Here is a 16,816-nt window from a genome sequence, read left to right as displayed (position 1 = left end):
ACGGCATTTCTCCTCCAGGCCCGACGGAATAGGAACTGTAACTGTAGACGAGAAGGAGCGCTTTGAAGAGATCAAGGAGCGGCTGCGTTTGCTTCTGGAGAATCAGATCACGCATTTTAGGTAAAGGCAGCGATCTCAGCCTGAGCGAGAGAGGACCGGTTTCCTCCCAACTCCCTCCCGTAAACAGCGAAGTCAAGCGGCAGATTTTGAATGCATATGGGAATTCTGCATAAGTGACACAGACAGACCTAAGCAGGGCAGTGAAGCTTGCACTGTAGCATGTCTGTAGCTGGAGAGTGATTCTAAATATATAACCTTTAAAGGGTATTTCAAACCATCTTGCTTCCATAGGCATGGCAATGCTGTGAATTTTTTTTTAATTTAAGCAAAAAAAAAAAAATCCCTTGTCCTCTTACTTCTCTTTTCTTAGTTATTACCGATTTTCACTTCTCCCTAGTATAAAAACAGGCAGAGCTTTCTTCAGGGATGTCATAATTATAGGAACGATGGATACTGCCCCCTAAAACAAGTGATGGATTGCCCCACAACATCAGCCTGGTCCTATGCTGCTCGTGCATATTTGCACGCAGACCAGCGACGTGCATTTGCGCGCTGGCCGATGACGTACTCTTGCACACAGATGGGTGACGTGCATTTGCACGCAGACTCGGTGCCAGAGCCCCTTGTAGCTGTCACTTCCAGAGAGAGTGGCTGGTTCAGCCAGTTACTTACAGCCTGGAGGATCACTGGTTCCTTGACTGGAAGTAACTGGTGCTGTCCTTTCCACGGCATAATATTTAATTCTGTCCTAGGAGACCTAAAAACTCTCCAGGTGACACCCAAATTTAATAAGCTGCTATAACTAGCTGACTTTCCCTTCTGCCTGTTATTCTGTTTTACTGTCTTAGTGTTCATCTCATCAAAACCTTTTCTAAAAATTACCCTTTAGAAAGAATGCTAATTCAGAGCAGAGGTACTAAAGAGTTGCTTGGGCATATTTAGGAAAGCATCTTTATACCACTGTGAAGGTTATAGATAGGCTTATCTACATGCATCTGATGTGATCTTAACATGATGTGATTTTTCTAGGTACTGCTTTCCTTTCGGCCGCCCAGAAGGTGCACTAAAAGCTACTCTGTCGCTACTGGAAAGGGTAAGCATAAGAATAACAAAGGCTAGTTAAAAATCTCTATGTTTGTGTAACTTTCCATCCTTAAATGACTGTTATGGTTGTGTAGGAGACCTGTAATTAATGAGAGTTAATATTGAAATGTCTGGCATTAGGAATGACCATTGATTTCTCCTGCCTCAATTTGGAGGCCTGTGTAGTCAGTAGTAGCTGTACTCCCCAGCACCCCAGGTACCCCATTCTGCAGTGCTTGGGATATCCCAGGCCCGACGCACCCTAAGCATCTGCAGGAGTCCCCCCGTCCCTGCATCCGGCTGCCTGCTGCTCCAGGTGCCCTCTCATCTCCACTAACCAGTAGTAAACGGGAGCCCAGACGAGGTGCAAAGCAATAAGCGGAGCCTGGGAAGGCTACAGCTTTGCCTGGCACAGGGGGACTTGGGGTGGACGTTAATAACATGCCTCGATATGGGCACTTTAGAGACATGCCTTCAGGAAGAGTATAGCTACAGAAAGGGTCACACCCAAGTTTCAGGCCGGCCAAGGTGACCTTGCAGCGGATCCTACGTATTGCACACATGCCCCATGAGCCAGGCAGCGTTAGTGCTGGAATGCATGTATTCGCTGGGCATGGAGAAAAAAGAGTTATGTGTGCCTTATGCCACAACAAATCAGATTTTCTTATGTCAAGGTCCTGATGAAAGACATAGTTACTCCAGTCCCTCAAGAGGAAGTAAAAACAGTCATCCGTAAATGCTTGGAGCAAGCAGCTCTAGTCAATTATACTCGACTATCAGAGTATGCCAAAATTGAAGGTAAGGCTCGCTCTTTGTGAAATTACAATTTCTGTTATATTTCTAGGTGGCAACTGTGGCTTGGAATAAACTCATTTGCTATTTATTCACTTGTCAATAATACTGAGGTAGTTGTGCATCGTTTTTGTGGTGTTGGCTTTTGAAGTGGTTAAGAATGGAAGCTATGCAAAATGTTTCCTTTTCTGGAAAAGAGAAAGGAAGCAGTTAAAAGGAACTGTAGCTTTTTTTTTTTTTTTTGATTATTAGCGCATTTGGCCAGTGGTGTAGTATTTGGACTCCCGTTGCGGTTTTAAAAAAGCAAATTGAGAAATACTTGGGATGTCATCTTTGCAGCTGAAAGTATAGTGCAGCTAATTGCTTGTGACAGTGGAGTTCAGGAAACAAATGAATAATAAGAAGCTGAAAAAATGTTTAATCTCTGCTCAGCCATTTGTAGCCAATTTAAAATGTCTTTTTTCTGGAAGTGTTTCGTTATCTTTGCACTTTGCATAGCAGTCGTTGTTCAGTCAGTCCCATACTTGCCTCAGATTTCTTTCTTGTCACTCTAAATCCAGCATATCTGATATTAGTGACCTTTTAAGTTATGGGAGAATAATAACCAGTGACCAGAGACACATGTAGCCATCAAAAAGACATTTTAAAGCTTGCTGGAGGGTATGTGTTAGCTGAAGCTCTATGATTCAGTAGTTCTTTCCATGGTTATTAGTTTACATTGCTACCTTGTAGGCTGCTGTACCCCGTTTGAAACTCTGGCCCAACTTTATCCATGTTTGCAATTGCTTAAAACTGTATGTTCCAAATGAATGGTATGTTCTGCTCTAGACTTTGAGTTTCTGTCATGTGTGATATGAAGCTTTCCTACAGCTCAGATTATCGTTGTATGCCTCTAGGACAATGTGGAAAGGAGAAAAAAAAACTCACTCTGATTTGTTCCTAGTTTTGTTTACATGAAAAATTGGGTTATTATATGACAAATTGTCCAGGTTCTGTACATGACATGTCCTCTCTTTTTCCATTTTTTTTTCTGTCTAACGATGCAAATTGTGTACCAGTGGTAATGAATTCATTGTTATGCATCCAGTGAGAAACACTTAAGAATTGGGCACTAAAAGGATGTTTATCAACTCTTGACTTGGTAATGAGTGACAAAAATAGAGAAGGAACGAAGGTTTCATAAGCACTGTATTAACAGGCAATTTATCGAAGTACTCAGCTTCACAGGATATTTTAATTGGTGTATTCTGTAAAATGCAATGTTTAAATATACTTGACAAGGATGGAGAAGGACTGAGAATCAAAAGCAGCTTTTCTGTTGATGGATGCTTCTACCCAGTGCCGGCTCCCTTAGGTTCTCTGTGCAAATATCACTAACTCGTTGGTAAGATTTGCTCTCTTCTTTCAGATAAATCTTTGCAAAAACAAACTTTATGATCTGTAAGTAAAAATGCATTCATTTCCAAAGTAGAACAGTTAGTGTGTACTTTTCCTTTTGTGCCTCAATTCTTCTTGGTTGTGTTAATTATCTGCCCTCTTTTTCGCACTGTGACTTTTAGGTCTGGGAATACTTTGAAGCAACAAACTTTTTTTTTCCAGCTCCTTTTTCAGAGAAATAGTTCATTCCACACTACCTGCTCTCTTCTGCTTTTCTCCTCCTTTATCCGTGATTGGCCACAGCCACTTTTTTATGCTATCCTATAAAAGTGGTTGTAACACCAATTTCAAAGCATGCTGGGATTGTTAATTCCAACAACCCAACATCCGCCAGCTGCATGCATCAGGTTTTCTCTCATGAGCATAGTCCACTATGTCTTCAAATAGTTTCTTAGAAGAGCAAGTAACAAATTTACCTCAGTGAGATGCATTTCTGTATGCAGTGTATGATTTTGAAATTTTACTTTGAAAAGCTGACATTTAAATATCTGCATATTTTAAGAGAGTTTTGTCAGAGATGAAAAAAAAAAAAAAAAAGCGGCAGCAGTGCTTGAGGCTATGTTTATGAAGAAATACCTGTGAAAGCCTTAGATACTGAAGGCCAAAATCCTTAGTATCTCGGAGCCTTAAACCGATAGAAATCTATTTCCCTCTATTCATGATGTTTTGATCATTATATTCTTGCAAACAGAATAAGACTTCTAGAATCATGGTCACAACCTCTCTTGTGACTCATGGGCATGCTGAATGGTTAATCCAGTAGATCTCTAATTTTAAACCTCCTCTTTTTTTTTTTCTCTCCCTTTTATCCTATGTGTATCCCAAAATACTCTACAGCTATTTTCCTCTTAACCAATATAAAGTTTTCCTCTGACCTATAACCTATAACCTCTTTACCTCTGACCTAAGCCTCTTGCATGCCCAAATCCTCTTTTATAGGGAAAAAGAGAGAAATGTATGAGCATCCTGTCTTCTGCTTGGCCTCTCAAGTGATGGATTTAACCATTCGTGAGTACCTACCACCCTCCTCTCCATGCTGTCCTCACTCTTTCTGTTCTCATTACCTCAAGAAACTCCAGATCCAAACCAACTCACTCTCCTTGCTTCAAGTCTTTTAGCATTGGCTTGTCTGTTGCTTCTGTCTGTGAAACCCAGTGTGAGAAGTCCAGTCACTTTTTATCAGCCTGAACCAGGTTAGACAATTAAGCCATTTGTTTGTGATAAACTCAGATTGTCTGTGAGTTTTTTCAGTTCTTCTTTATGTCTGTGACCTGAATGCATTTTTACTTTGCTTCTGTGTAACCCCAATTTGTAAAGTGCTTGTCACTGGTACACAATCCAAAGGCAGCAGCTACATCGGGGAGAGATGAGCTAGAGGTCAGATAAAGGACATTGGGAAAAAGCCGTCCCTTTTCCTGCGTATAAGATCTTTAAGCAGTCCTGTGTATGAGATCCTATAAGGCTGTCCTTTCTCTGTACATCAGATCTTACATGTCTCCTGTTTGTTATCTCTCAAGCGGAAGTGCTTTACTTGTTCTCGTCCTAGATTTTTTTTATTTACTCTCTTGCACCGAGCTCTGGGTGGACATACGAGGGCAGCTGTCGTTCAGAGCATCCTTGTATGTTCTCAGAGCTTAAGGACTCTAATTTCCTATTTGTGCAGCACTTGCTTTCACCTCTGTGAAAGGAGCTTCTTTTGGTAATGCCATGCTTCTGGGTGGGGGGGCGAGACTGGGCAACTTTTCTTCTTTTCAAATGTCATATATCACACATAACTGGGGGGCTGTGCGGTCCACTTGCTCATTAATCCTGCATATCTGTTCTTGTTTCTCTCTTTTCTCTCCTTGTTGCTTTCTCTCTTTCATATAGAGAATCAAAAGGACGCAGGTGAACAATTGTATATGCATTATAAATTGCTAGGACTGTTGAGTTATATTTATTTTGTTTCTTTTCCATAGCTCCTTAAGATATGTACTCCTTCAGACTGAAAATGGAGATGCATTAATACTTAAGGAGTTAATTTGTGCTGTCTCAACATACATAATCTCTTTTTCCTCCTTCCTTAGACTAGAGTGTAGATTAGAAATACCTTGTAGTAAATATATTACCTTCTTAGGAGACGGTTCTAATAGCGAGTCTAGCCTTTGTAAAGGGCAAGTTGTCATTTTCCAAAAGAACTACAGCTCACTTTTGGTGCAAAAATGTTGATGATTTGGCCATTAGTTGAACACACCTAACAAGCACATTTTATAACTAAACTAACGTTCATTTTTGTTTTTCATATCTTCTGTTCGATGCCCTAATGAGAGGAATGGTTTTTTAGTTTTTTTATTTTCTATTTTTTTGTTAATGTGTAACAAATGATACGGTCAGACAGAAGTCATGTTTGTCTCTTGTTTATAACCTGTGGTGACATGTACTGAAGCAAGGACACTGTTCAGACCAAAACACCTAAATTGCCTGTCTCTTCAGAAGTGACTTTGTAGTTCTGTAGGCCCCTGTTCTCGTTTCTGTTGTATACCAGAGTCCTTAGTTTGAAAGTCTTTGAAACCTGAACTGTCCATTTCTTTTTGTGAGTAGAGTGTTATGTTTTGTGGAAAAAGGATAGATTTGATTTCACCTCCGTTTGCAAAGGGAAATCACTTTCAAAAAGCAGGACAGGAGGCTGGACCAAGTTGTGCCCTGGCTTCTGCTGGCCTCCACAGCCGGTGGCATTGGGCAGCACCCTCATGAGATGCCAGAGCAAAATTTGGCCCGGGACCTAGAGCTGTTATATGACACTAAAAACAAGTTAGAATAGCAATAAATATTCAGAAAATGACGATTAATTTTTCCCTCCAGCTCTGGGGGCTGCAAATAAACAAATTGCAAATATAATGAGCGCAAACGCAGCTATTACCAATAATAACAGTGGACTTCCGTGAGCACAGGCTGTTGTGCGTTAGCAGAGTAAATGCACTGAGCATCAACCTGCTGGCAAAGACTTGTCGCATGTTTAAGAAATTCAGAAGGACGTTTCTATGGCCCCACTCATTTAAAAATAAAACAGCTTCTTCTTAATGCTCAAAGCCAGGGAAAGGACACAGTGAGCCATAACTTGGCTACTTTGTGCCCACAAATCTCCCGTCCTCTTTAATGGAAACATTTTCAGGCAAGGTTGGCAGGACTGAACTTGAAATCAGTTCCTTAGCTTAAGTGGAATCAAAAGCGAGTGGATTTTGTCCTGACTTTTTATTTATTTAACTAGAACGAAGAGTGAAAATAAGATACTGAAAACAACTCTAGCTTAAACCGCAAAATCACCCTTCAATTTCCTCTCTCCTAAAGAGCATGTGTTCTCTTGCCTCGCTTTAAAAATATTGATTAAAAATGGAAAGTTAAACAGAACAGTAGGCTAGAACAATTAAAGATTAATAACCTGTTTTAATTAATAATCAGACAAAACGACTAACACTCAGATTAACAAGGGCAACCTTTTAATAAGTGTTTGTCTGCTTATCTATATAAGTTGGGAATCCATTGTTTCTTCAGAAAAGAATAACTTCTCCATCCCTTAAGTAAAGGATTTGTGAAATACGCTGCACTGGGTTCAAGTGCCGCGGAATTAAGGGATCTTGTTCGCATTTACACTAACGCCACTTTACACTGCTGGTGTTATGTAAAGGCAGCTTTAGAGAAGATCCGAGCCAAGCCCACAGCCGTCACTTTGGCAATTAGTTGTGTTTAGGATAAGGCAGTTTTTAATTTTTAGACTGAATATTTCTTGTGTTATGGTTTGGTTTTGGCTTCTGCCAAAGAGGCGGCTTCCTGTGGTATTTCTGAGTTGATTCGCAGAGATTAGAAATTCAGGAGAGCCAGGGCTCGAGGCAGCGATTGACTTTGGTGCTCGGTGCTGGCACGGCAGAGTCACAGGACAGGGCGGAAGTCGTGCAGGTCGTTCGGTAAAGTGGAGAATAACTTGAGAGGACACTAACCCACAGAATTTTTTTTGCTCTGTCACCAAGGGAAACCAGCTATTCTCAGGCCACCACAAAAGATCATTTTTGTTTGTCCTGAAAATCCCAACTACACCATCCAAGGAGGCAAAGCTCCTGGGGGCCAGTATCTTGCCAGGTCACCCAGCCGACGTGTGCTGCCCTCCCGCAGACCCTGGCTGGGCGAGGAAGCCATCCAGCAAGGACGGCTGCAGCGAGGGTCCTGCAGAGCACCTCGTGTGCGGGCGCTGGGATGGGGGGAGCGGGACACACCAAAGGCAGCACATCTCAGCGGCATCGGGCTCGGCGTCCCATGCTCGCTTTACATCACTCGCTTTCCCTGTTTTGGATCTCAGCCTGGGAAGCTGCATCCCCATATCCCTGATTTTCAGGGAGCGCATTGAAGTTATTAGCGACTAGAACTGCTCGTTTATTAATCTAGTCAGAGACAAGAAGAGGTTCGTTGCGATTTATTAGCCCAGCCGCCACGAGGGTATCACTTCCAGTGTTCCTGATAAACCACAAAGCTTAGAAGAAAATCAAGTGACATTTCCCAAAGAAATGTGGATGCAAAATGTAGGAAGACATCAGTCCTTGTAGGCAGGAAAGGAGACTGAAGTCATTCATAGGTTATGCACTTTAGCTCAGACGTAAAAACAACCTATATTTGTATGCTTGCTGAACTGCTGCCTTATTTGTTTCCTTCCTTGAAGTAGCATTCAGCTGTTTAACAAAGCAATCATTGTGCAGCTTTCAAGATTTCCTCTTGCCCTTTAAAAGGCACTATTTAAAACAGTATCCAAGTTATTACAAGAGTTTCAGAAATCGTGATGGTCTGCGTTGTAGCATTATCTTTCTACAAGTCTCTTACCAACTTCAGAGCAACCTGCTGCCTGAAGCATGAGATATAACTCAGATATGTGAAAATGCTTCACCAGGCTGAATAATCATCAGAAGGAGCACAGTTTGCTTTTGAGTTTCGAAAGCTGAATTAGAGTCTCTGTGTGAGCTGAAAGAACAGTTCTATGAATTTTTCTTACTTTTAAGATAGTGCTTTTTTTTGAAAGAAAAAATGTTATCATCACTGAAATCCCTTTCAGATACACCCAAATTAATTTGGTGGGTATAATAAAACACCGCTTTGCCTTATCCTCTGGCTAACTCCGTTATTCTTTATCGTTATCTTGAGAATAGCAGCTCTTTTTAACATTTACGCGATTGGCTCACAAATGAAAGCACACAGAACGCTTGCATTCCCTTTGGCAGGGCTTATATATTTTTAATTACTACGAAGAAATCACTGAGTTGATGGCAGTGCTTTTAAAAAATATGGAAAGTCCACAATATTCTTTCCCTGTTCCAGGTTTAATTCTCACTGTTGCTGTTGTGTTAGTAGTCCATCTAGCATAAATCATGATGCAGAGTGACAAATGCCTACTTTGAAAAGGTTTCAAATCCATAAGGAGTTGCCCACAGTGAATTTTAGGCAATATACGTACCCAGAGTGGCGTAGATATTGTGATATACCTGTTACAGTCATTGCAGGCTGAAGCATATTGCAAACACCAGCCCCGAAATTTTATTTGCTCGGTGATTCACGTTTCTACAAGTATTTCATTTGCAGTTATCAGTCACAGAGGAAAAGCTTTGGTACAAGTTTATCCATTTGAGAGAAGCACTTTCTTAGCTTATTAGTAAGAAAGAAAACGTTTCTGCCTTTGATTTCAGTGACTGAGGTATTAAACCTGATTTGTCACATGTGAGCAAAGAGTATATTTCTGGTGTTAAACTGAACTGGAGAGGGATGAAAGAGGAAAAGGACAGAGAGGGAAAAAAAGCCAAAGTGAAGCAAAATCTGCCGTGCACGCTGCAGCAGCACGGCCAGTAGCTGACGACTGCTGTATCGAACACCCTGCGTTACACGTCTCCCTTGCACCGAACAGGCACCAAAGCCCCCCGTGAGGAGGGACCTTACTTATCGCCCACCTCTGTTTGAGACTCCGACCCAGAGGAGTACTTAAGTTCAAACGCCTAGTGGGGCACTAGAGTCATGTCACCATTAAAGTTAAGGAAGGAAAAAAATAAATAGAGAGGCAACCAAAACAAAAAGCGTTGGTCTGGGCTCGCAAGGCGTTCTGTGCTCCAGGAGGAGAGAGGGAGCTGCCCAAGGAGCTTTCCCGTCCTTCGGCTCCAGGTGTATTTGCAGCCATCGCGCAATAACCGTGGATTTGGGGCTGAAAAAAGTAAAAAGAGCAAACGAGCAGAATATTTGACTAGGTGAGCAGATTGGGCCAGATCAGCAATGCACGGAGACTTTATTGCTTAACCTGCTGTAATCCTTGGCGGAAGTTTGTTTTCAAGAAAGGGTGGCGGCAAGGAGATGCCAGGGCATTTGGTAAAGCCGAAGGGAGGGATCTCTTGGAGGCCTGAGATCAATGCAAACCACGCTGGGGCACTGTTCGGGCAGCTGCACGGCAGCAGTCTCCTCCCGGCTGCTTTGTACGCGCTGCACTGGCAATTTGGAAAGTCCCAGTGCTGCCGTATCACTTGCTTCCTCCTCCTCTTCCTTTTCTGCTAATGACTTTTCCCAGGGACAGGAAACACTTGCATGAGTCAGGCCATTTCCAAACTGCAGGATCCGGGTGTCAGTAAAGTCCCAGATGTGTTTTTCGCTGGGGTCTCTGTGGGGTCTCCCACAACCCGTGGCTATTTCCACTGTCAGTAATGCAGAGGCCGGACGCACGTTTGAGGGTGAACCAGGGTCACAGCGTGGGGACGCCTCCTTTTCCGGGATGCAGTTTTCCTCTGGCTTTGATGCTCTCAGGAGGAGCCGTATCTCTTTGATGCTCCCAACTTTGGAGCCAAAGGGGCTCACCTGGTTGGCAGGGCATCCCCTGACTTGGCTGGCAAGGGCCGCTGGGAAGAGACGTGCAGTCACCAGGAGTACTTCCCGTGCTGGGACCTTTGCACAAACTGCTTCCCGGAGTGGTGAGCAGTAAAATATTCCTCTTAGATGTCCGCCTTGAGCTCAGGAGCCATCAGTCAGCAGCCAAATTGAATTCTTGCTTGTGTTTTAAATTAGACTGAAATTCATTAGGCCTGTGCCCAAAAAAGCAGTTATTTTTATCCCTTGAGGCTGAGAGGTTTGTTTCGAGGGGAAAGGCAGCCCCTCATAAACAAAGAACGAGGATCAGGGTGACTCCAGAGACGAACAAATAGATTTGCTTCTCCTGTTACCAGAAAAAAAGCCAAAAGCTAGCCTAAGATCTATATTAAATGATTACACAGCCTAAAAGACTAAAAATGTGTGTGTGCGCGCGCGTGCATATGTGCACTGTATGTGTTTATGTATGTATATCTATATGTATGGAGAGAGGGAACAAGCCCAACTCCTGTTCTTTAACTAATGGTTTACTTGAATATTCTTTATTACGTTCTGATAATTGTTATAATTTTGTGAGAATTAAAAGCAATCAGAAATCTACTTTACTCAAAGCCAACCAATTTTTTTTTCCCCGCTGGAAAATGCAAGCAAAATGGCAAGGACTTTTGGCAATAGAATGTCCAGAAAAATATGCCAGATTCCTTGCAAATGGAATTATTAAAAATAGTTACAATGCTACTAAAAACTGTTTTTAAATGTAATAGAAACTATTGTGTTAATATATTCACAGTATATAATTTATCTCTGAGTGTATGTAAAACGAAAGGCTATTTTCTTTGAATTTTTCTTATGCTGATATTGTAAACTATATGACAGATGGGTCAAGTCCTGATTGCAGTATTCTAACATTTGGAATAGCAAGTAACATATTTGATAGAGCTGGCAAGTTTTTATATATGATTCAACCCAGAATATAAAAGCCACTAGAATTCCAAGTTGAAAATAATTAAATGAGCTGGAAACGATCAGGAACCACACATTTTTAAGTGACAGATTTTTTTACATGTTTAAATTGCACAAGAATATTTTATAGCTCCCTTTAACCAACAGTGACGTTTAATTCTAAAATGTGTAACTGATATTTGCAAAGCAATTAATTCCTGTGGCTCATTATTCTATTGCTAAATGTACCTAAGCACTGGGGTACTGACTTTCGGTGATCTTTCTTACTGCACCTCTTCTGAATTTCAGAGTTTTACCTGAATTACCCTAGTTCAGTTTTCTCGCTTGGCTACATGAAATGCGGTGTCATACTTATGCTGAATTTTTAGCTTTCTGATTGCACGGTAACGTAGGATGTTAGAATCTGCTGACTTCTGTAATATTCGTTGTCAGATTGTGTCATTACTGTGTAATAGTTAAAGTCTCAGGAAGCAAAAACCAGCAGCTTATTCCATTTGTATCTGATCATTTCTGCTTATGTTTCTTTCAAAGTTTTCATCTTTTTGTCACTGTTTATGAAGTCACATGTCTCTTTACTTTTGGCGTCTCTCTTTGTCATGCACAAGCAGCCCGTCCGTCCAAGCCTAAGCCACCGGCTGGGCCACCATCATCTCCTCAAACGCAGACTAACATGCTAAATCATATGCTCAAAGGCATGGCCAAACAGACGCCAAGTACTGTAATAGTCTTCCTTCCTTTTATTCAGTGGTTTTCTAGTCTAGCAGTTGCTTGTTTAGTTTAGTATTAGAAAGCTAGTTCGTATGTGCAGCTGTATACAAAATATCCGCATGATGTGGTAGGTTTTTAGAGATTTAGAGGTAGCATTTATTTCAAAATGTCCACATTTTTTTGTCTAGCAATGTCTGACATATGCAACATTTTCAAATATCAACGTCAGCACAAAATAACATTGTTGTTGCATAACATTTTGCATGAAAACTATAAATATGTATGAGCTTTACATGATGTTAGATGAAATGTTTGATAAGTATATCGTATACGTTTCATGTAACTGTCAGTGCTCCAGCTATCTTAGCAGAATATTCTGATGTATAGTAACTTAACCAGGGAAATATTTAAAATAAGAAGGAAAAAAATTAAGATTGACATCTGCTGGCTGCCAAAGTTGTATAAGCATCAATATTTTCTTTAAAGACAGCATCTCTGAGCAGTTGTTCTTATTAACACTTTTGTCTTTTAGTTGTATTTGAGAGCAGATCAGTGTTGCAAATGAGAATGGGCCTGATGCTGCTCTGATCAATGGCAAAGCTTCCCCGTGACTCCGGAGGTGCAGAAACAGCCAGAGTGTGCGAAGGGACATTTCTTTGGATTCTTTTTGCACAAAAGGAAGAAGTTCGCTTCTTGTAGTCAGGGAGGTGCTGGCTTCAATCGGAGAAAGAGTGACAAATTAGCCAGTGGTTCTCTAATTTCAGTGATTGCCCAATAAGACATGTTAGGGAGAACTTGGACGTTTTTTTGTTTCCGGTGGTATAAGAAATGAAAAGGAAACTGGGAAAGAAACCACCAAGGCCTCTGCCTGTAAGTGCAGGCAAGTGTAAATCAGCAAAAACACAGAATTCGTTTGCACAGTGCTTTACTATGTTGCGTCTCTCAGGGGAGCGGAGCCCCTTCAAGGCCTGATTTCAGCTGACCGGGTTGCTGAGCTCCTCTGAAGAACAGCCCCAATGCCCTCAAAAGGCAGCCCAAACAGGGCGGTTCTGAAAATTTTAGCTTTTTTTTTTGGTGTGGGAAATCTGTTACCTATAAACATGTATTCAGGGAAAACTAGGAGCAGGCAAGATTTGGCGGCGGGGACTAGCGTTCTCGAAGGTCCCGGAGCCCTCAGTGAGGCAGGGTTTTACCTGGGGCGCTCGGCATGGGATCCCGTGCGGCAAGGTGGTTGCAGCTGTGGGTAACCATATGTTTCTGTCCCATCAGTAAGGAAGACCTAAGCACTAGCAAAAAGCTAGTGCATGCAAAGGTCTGCAATTTGCAGTAGGAGTGAAATGCCTAGCCACCTTGCGTCTCAGCGGGACCCAAGCTGCTAGCTTCCCTGGGCTCCTTTGGAAATCCCAGGTTAAATGTCTTGCTAGTGAAGGAGTTTAAATACACGCGCTTCTAGCATTTTGCTGTGTTGGGCTCCTATAGTCAATTGTATACTGCTAATTGCAGCAGATCGATTTGGCTATTTGATTTCGGTTTTTTTGGTACCTCACCTATTTATGGAGTTTCCAGCCTTAATATCATGAAGAGGCCAGAATGTACCTAAGTGCAGACGTAGGAATTGGCCATGGGGTTGTCTGGCGTAGCTACCAAAATGCAACTCCGTTCCTTGCCCCAGCTGTGCAAGAGCGCCAGGCTTGGCCCCGCTCAGTACTTCCAGCGATACAGCTGTGGTTAAACGCAGCAATGTCCCGTAACGGAGATGGGTCTCCAGGGAGCAAGTCTCTGCTCTGCTCCTGCTCGGGCAGGCAATCTCTGAGAGACTTTCGTGGACCTCAGGAAAGCGAGCCACGGTGTCAGTTCTTAGAAACCTCCGTGGTTGCATTTATCTGCTCTGTGGCAGTTGTTATTCGATGGAAGTGTGACTATATTTTTTTCTTTATTATTTCTATTGAAATACTCCAAGTGTGCCAGATTGATAGCACCTTGGGTGTTTCATAATTTATTGTTATTTATAATACAAAATACTTGTAAGAATATGGTATTATTTTTACAAGGTGCTGCAAAATAGCTCAATATAGCTAAACACCAGGCTCCAGGATTTAAACTCTTGGGTTTGTTTGCAGGATTTTTGCTGTAAAGTTGCATCTGTTTTCCCGTAAAAATCTTACCTATGAACACCTAGTGGGATTTACCACTTCCACTCCCTCCAGCATGCGTAACTCCTTGACCTCTGTGGAGTTAAATCCTGGAGCAAATCAGACCTGCAATTTTTGTTCTCAGTAGCAGGTCACATTTAAATTTCTCAAGTTTGACAATTTATTAAATGTAGAGACAGATTTGTTTGAATTGATCTTTTAAAAAGCATTTTAAAATAGTACAGAGATGATACCTGTAATAGCACCATCTACATTGAAGGATACGTATTGTTCATATATTACTGGCCAGATGCTGTCTTTAGGGAATGCAATGTTCTTATTTGAACTAATAAAGTGCCACCATCTCAGCATAGAAAACAAAACAATTCTGACAGTATTTTGAAATTCGGAGCTGGAGCACTGCATTTTCATAGTATAATAACGAATGTGGCTTTCTGGTTTGCTCAGTACTAATTATATAAGCATTTAACATATGCATGGAAAGATCTTTAAAGCTGTAGAATATTATGGGGTTTTTCTGAAACCACTAAAATGACTTACTGTGCATCTAGCTTTTCATTCTGCCTGCCTTTTAACTCGAGTTCTTGTACTACAGAAAATGTAGGCCGGTTAGTCACGCCAGCTAAAAAGTTAGAAGATACAATACGTCTGGCAGAATTGGTTATTGAAGTGCTACAGCAAAATGAAGAACACCATGCAGAGGTGAGCAGCGGCGCCCTGCGAGATAACCTCCCGCAGACCTCGAGCAGGGGCTTGGCGGTTGCTAATAGCTTTGTGTATTTATCTGAACTCTTCTGAACAGGTGCTGGGCTATCGTATTTTTTAAATCCAAAAGGTATTCTTAAATAATGGTGATAAAGCATAGTGAAGGCAAAGTGCAGTTTAGGAAGACTGCTTTTTCAGAGGGGAGGGAGGGCTAAAGGGGAAAAATAATTAAATTCTGCTTTCATCTACACCAGTCTGCAGCCTTTCACACAGCGCCAGCAAGAGCTGAATCTGGCCAAATAGGGTCACCACCAAGTACATACAAGAGAAAGCCTGTCCACTCTTGAGAAAGGTCGTGTTTCCAAAAGCGTCCGGTGTTTGTACCTCCAGACATCATTAATGTGGGTCACTGTCGGCAGCAGCCCACTCCTGCTGCTGAGAGTTGTAGCGAGTAAAACCACCGCAAGAACTGATTAATTTTTATCCCCTTCTGAACATTCAGATTGTTTCCAGGACATTGACTCGGGCCCTGCTGTATGTGATAAACCGCTGTTTTAACTCCCCTGCTTTTCTGCTGGCCTCTTCTCCCTTGACTTACTGGGAACACCTCAACTGCTAGTCACTAAGGACAGAATGAATTATTCCTTGTTGCTCACTTGTTTCAGCTATCCAATGCCTAATGAAATTGCTCTTGACTCTTCAGTGCACCATAGAAGAAAGACTCATGTCTTAACAACGCTTTTAAGCCAAGACAATCTATGTCTTACTAAGTCAAACATACATATGAAAATCAGTAGCGTGTGGCTTGGTCCTGGAAACGCTTGAACCCACAGTCCTGGGTGTAGTCCTGCTGCCAACAGGTCCTGACATTTTCACCTTGCAGGGACTGCCCAAGTAAAGTCACACCCCCATGTATGTATGAGCAGGATTGAGCCCTGTGTTCTCTACCAATCCGGTGCTCTCTGATAAGTGTTGAGAAGCTGATCATTTGAAAAAATTCGGAGTGAACGGTTATTGTTTATGACTATAGGTTTGGTAACACTCATTCACTATTTTCTCTTTTCCTTCCCATTGATATATATAATCACTATATTTTGCATTAAGGGCATTTGCTAAATAATTTCAGAGTCACCTAAAAATCTTGCCAATGTCTATTTAAAATTTGCAGTATAATTTAACTGATTTATAATACACGACAATCCACAACACCCAACTAATGCTTGATTGCATATTTAAATTTCCTCCCTGTTTTTCTACTGTTCATTCAATCTTGGATGATCCTGGCAGGGGAAAGAGGTATGTGACTAAACTGAATGAGCGGAGTCACCTCCTGTCATATTTCGTGCATGCCCTCTCAGTGCCATGTTTCCTGATGGGGTTTTACCCGGGTTACCCTTGCTTCCGTAACTTTGACCAAGGAATGTAACGGCAACTTTGAGCGGGCTGCTTGTGGAATTGGTAGCCTCACACAGGAGGGTAAATGTGGCATAGTTACCCAGTCCATGCATGTAGCAGTGGGTATATTTTATGAGCGCTGCAGTTACATCCCGACACAACCCTACCTGCCTGGAAACTTTCCTCAGCCTGTTGTTACCTATGTTGTTTTGCATTCACCTGACCTATAGTACACTGTGGTGGAAATGGAGCAAGTAACTCCCGAGTGACTAGAATGACAGTGTTCTTCCTATGGTTTTGTCTGTATGTGCCTTGTACTGGATATACAGTATTTATATGTAGAGAGAGAATATCCATGGTGAAGAGTGAAATAAACTTTGTTTTCGCAAAAGCGAGAGGATGCTCAGCAGCGCTGCACTTACACATGAGCTGCGATAAACTGTCCAAGGATAACAAATATTTTATTCCACTCGTCACCAGCACAGACTATATGAAAAACCAGCCTGAGAGGAGCTATTTTTAAAATACAAGTTATTTTCAAAACAATAGGCTTCTGGAGCAAGTGGCTACAGGGCCAGTCATGCTCTGTCTGCTACACCAGTAGGATCCTTATAAGGAGGAAGATTCAAAACTGTTCTTCGGTGTGTTTTATGTCACAAGGT

The 16,816-nt window shown here is 41.8% G+C and overlaps 1 protein-coding gene across 7 annotated transcripts in view; it reads left to right on the top strand.

Annotated features, from left to right (window-relative positions):
• The window catches only part of CADPS (calcium dependent secretion activator), a 247,325-nt gene that overhangs the window by 171,571 nt on the left and 58,938 nt on the right, over window positions 1-16,816 (top strand). For 2 of the 7 annotated variants that reach the window (XM_068907728.1, XM_068907724.1), the window contains exons 14-19: window positions 19-120; window positions 1,090-1,153; window positions 1,818-1,941; window positions 4,312-4,380; window positions 5,242-5,259; window positions 14,650-14,756. In XM_068907728.1, the coding sequence (XP_068763829.1) occupies window positions 19-120; window positions 1,090-1,153; window positions 1,818-1,941; window positions 4,312-4,380; window positions 5,242-5,259; window positions 14,650-14,756 (484 nt within the window). The remainder of the gene's footprint in view (window positions 1-18; window positions 121-1,089; window positions 1,154-1,817; window positions 1,942-4,311; window positions 4,381-5,241; window positions 5,260-14,649; window positions 14,757-16,816) is intronic. The other 5 variants (XM_068907721.1, XM_068907726.1, XM_068907723.1 and 2 more) reach the window with 3 other exon arrangements.

The sequence above is a fragment of the Struthio camelus genome, chromosome 14 (assembly GCF_040807025.1).
Source record: "Struthio camelus isolate bStrCam1 chromosome 14, bStrCam1.hap1, whole genome shotgun sequence".
NCBI classification, from domain to species: domain Eukaryota; kingdom Metazoa; phylum Chordata; class Aves; order Struthioniformes; family Struthionidae; genus Struthio; species Struthio camelus.
The sequence above is the reverse complement of the archived record's forward strand: the minus strand, read 5'-3'. Positions and strand labels throughout refer to the sequence as shown.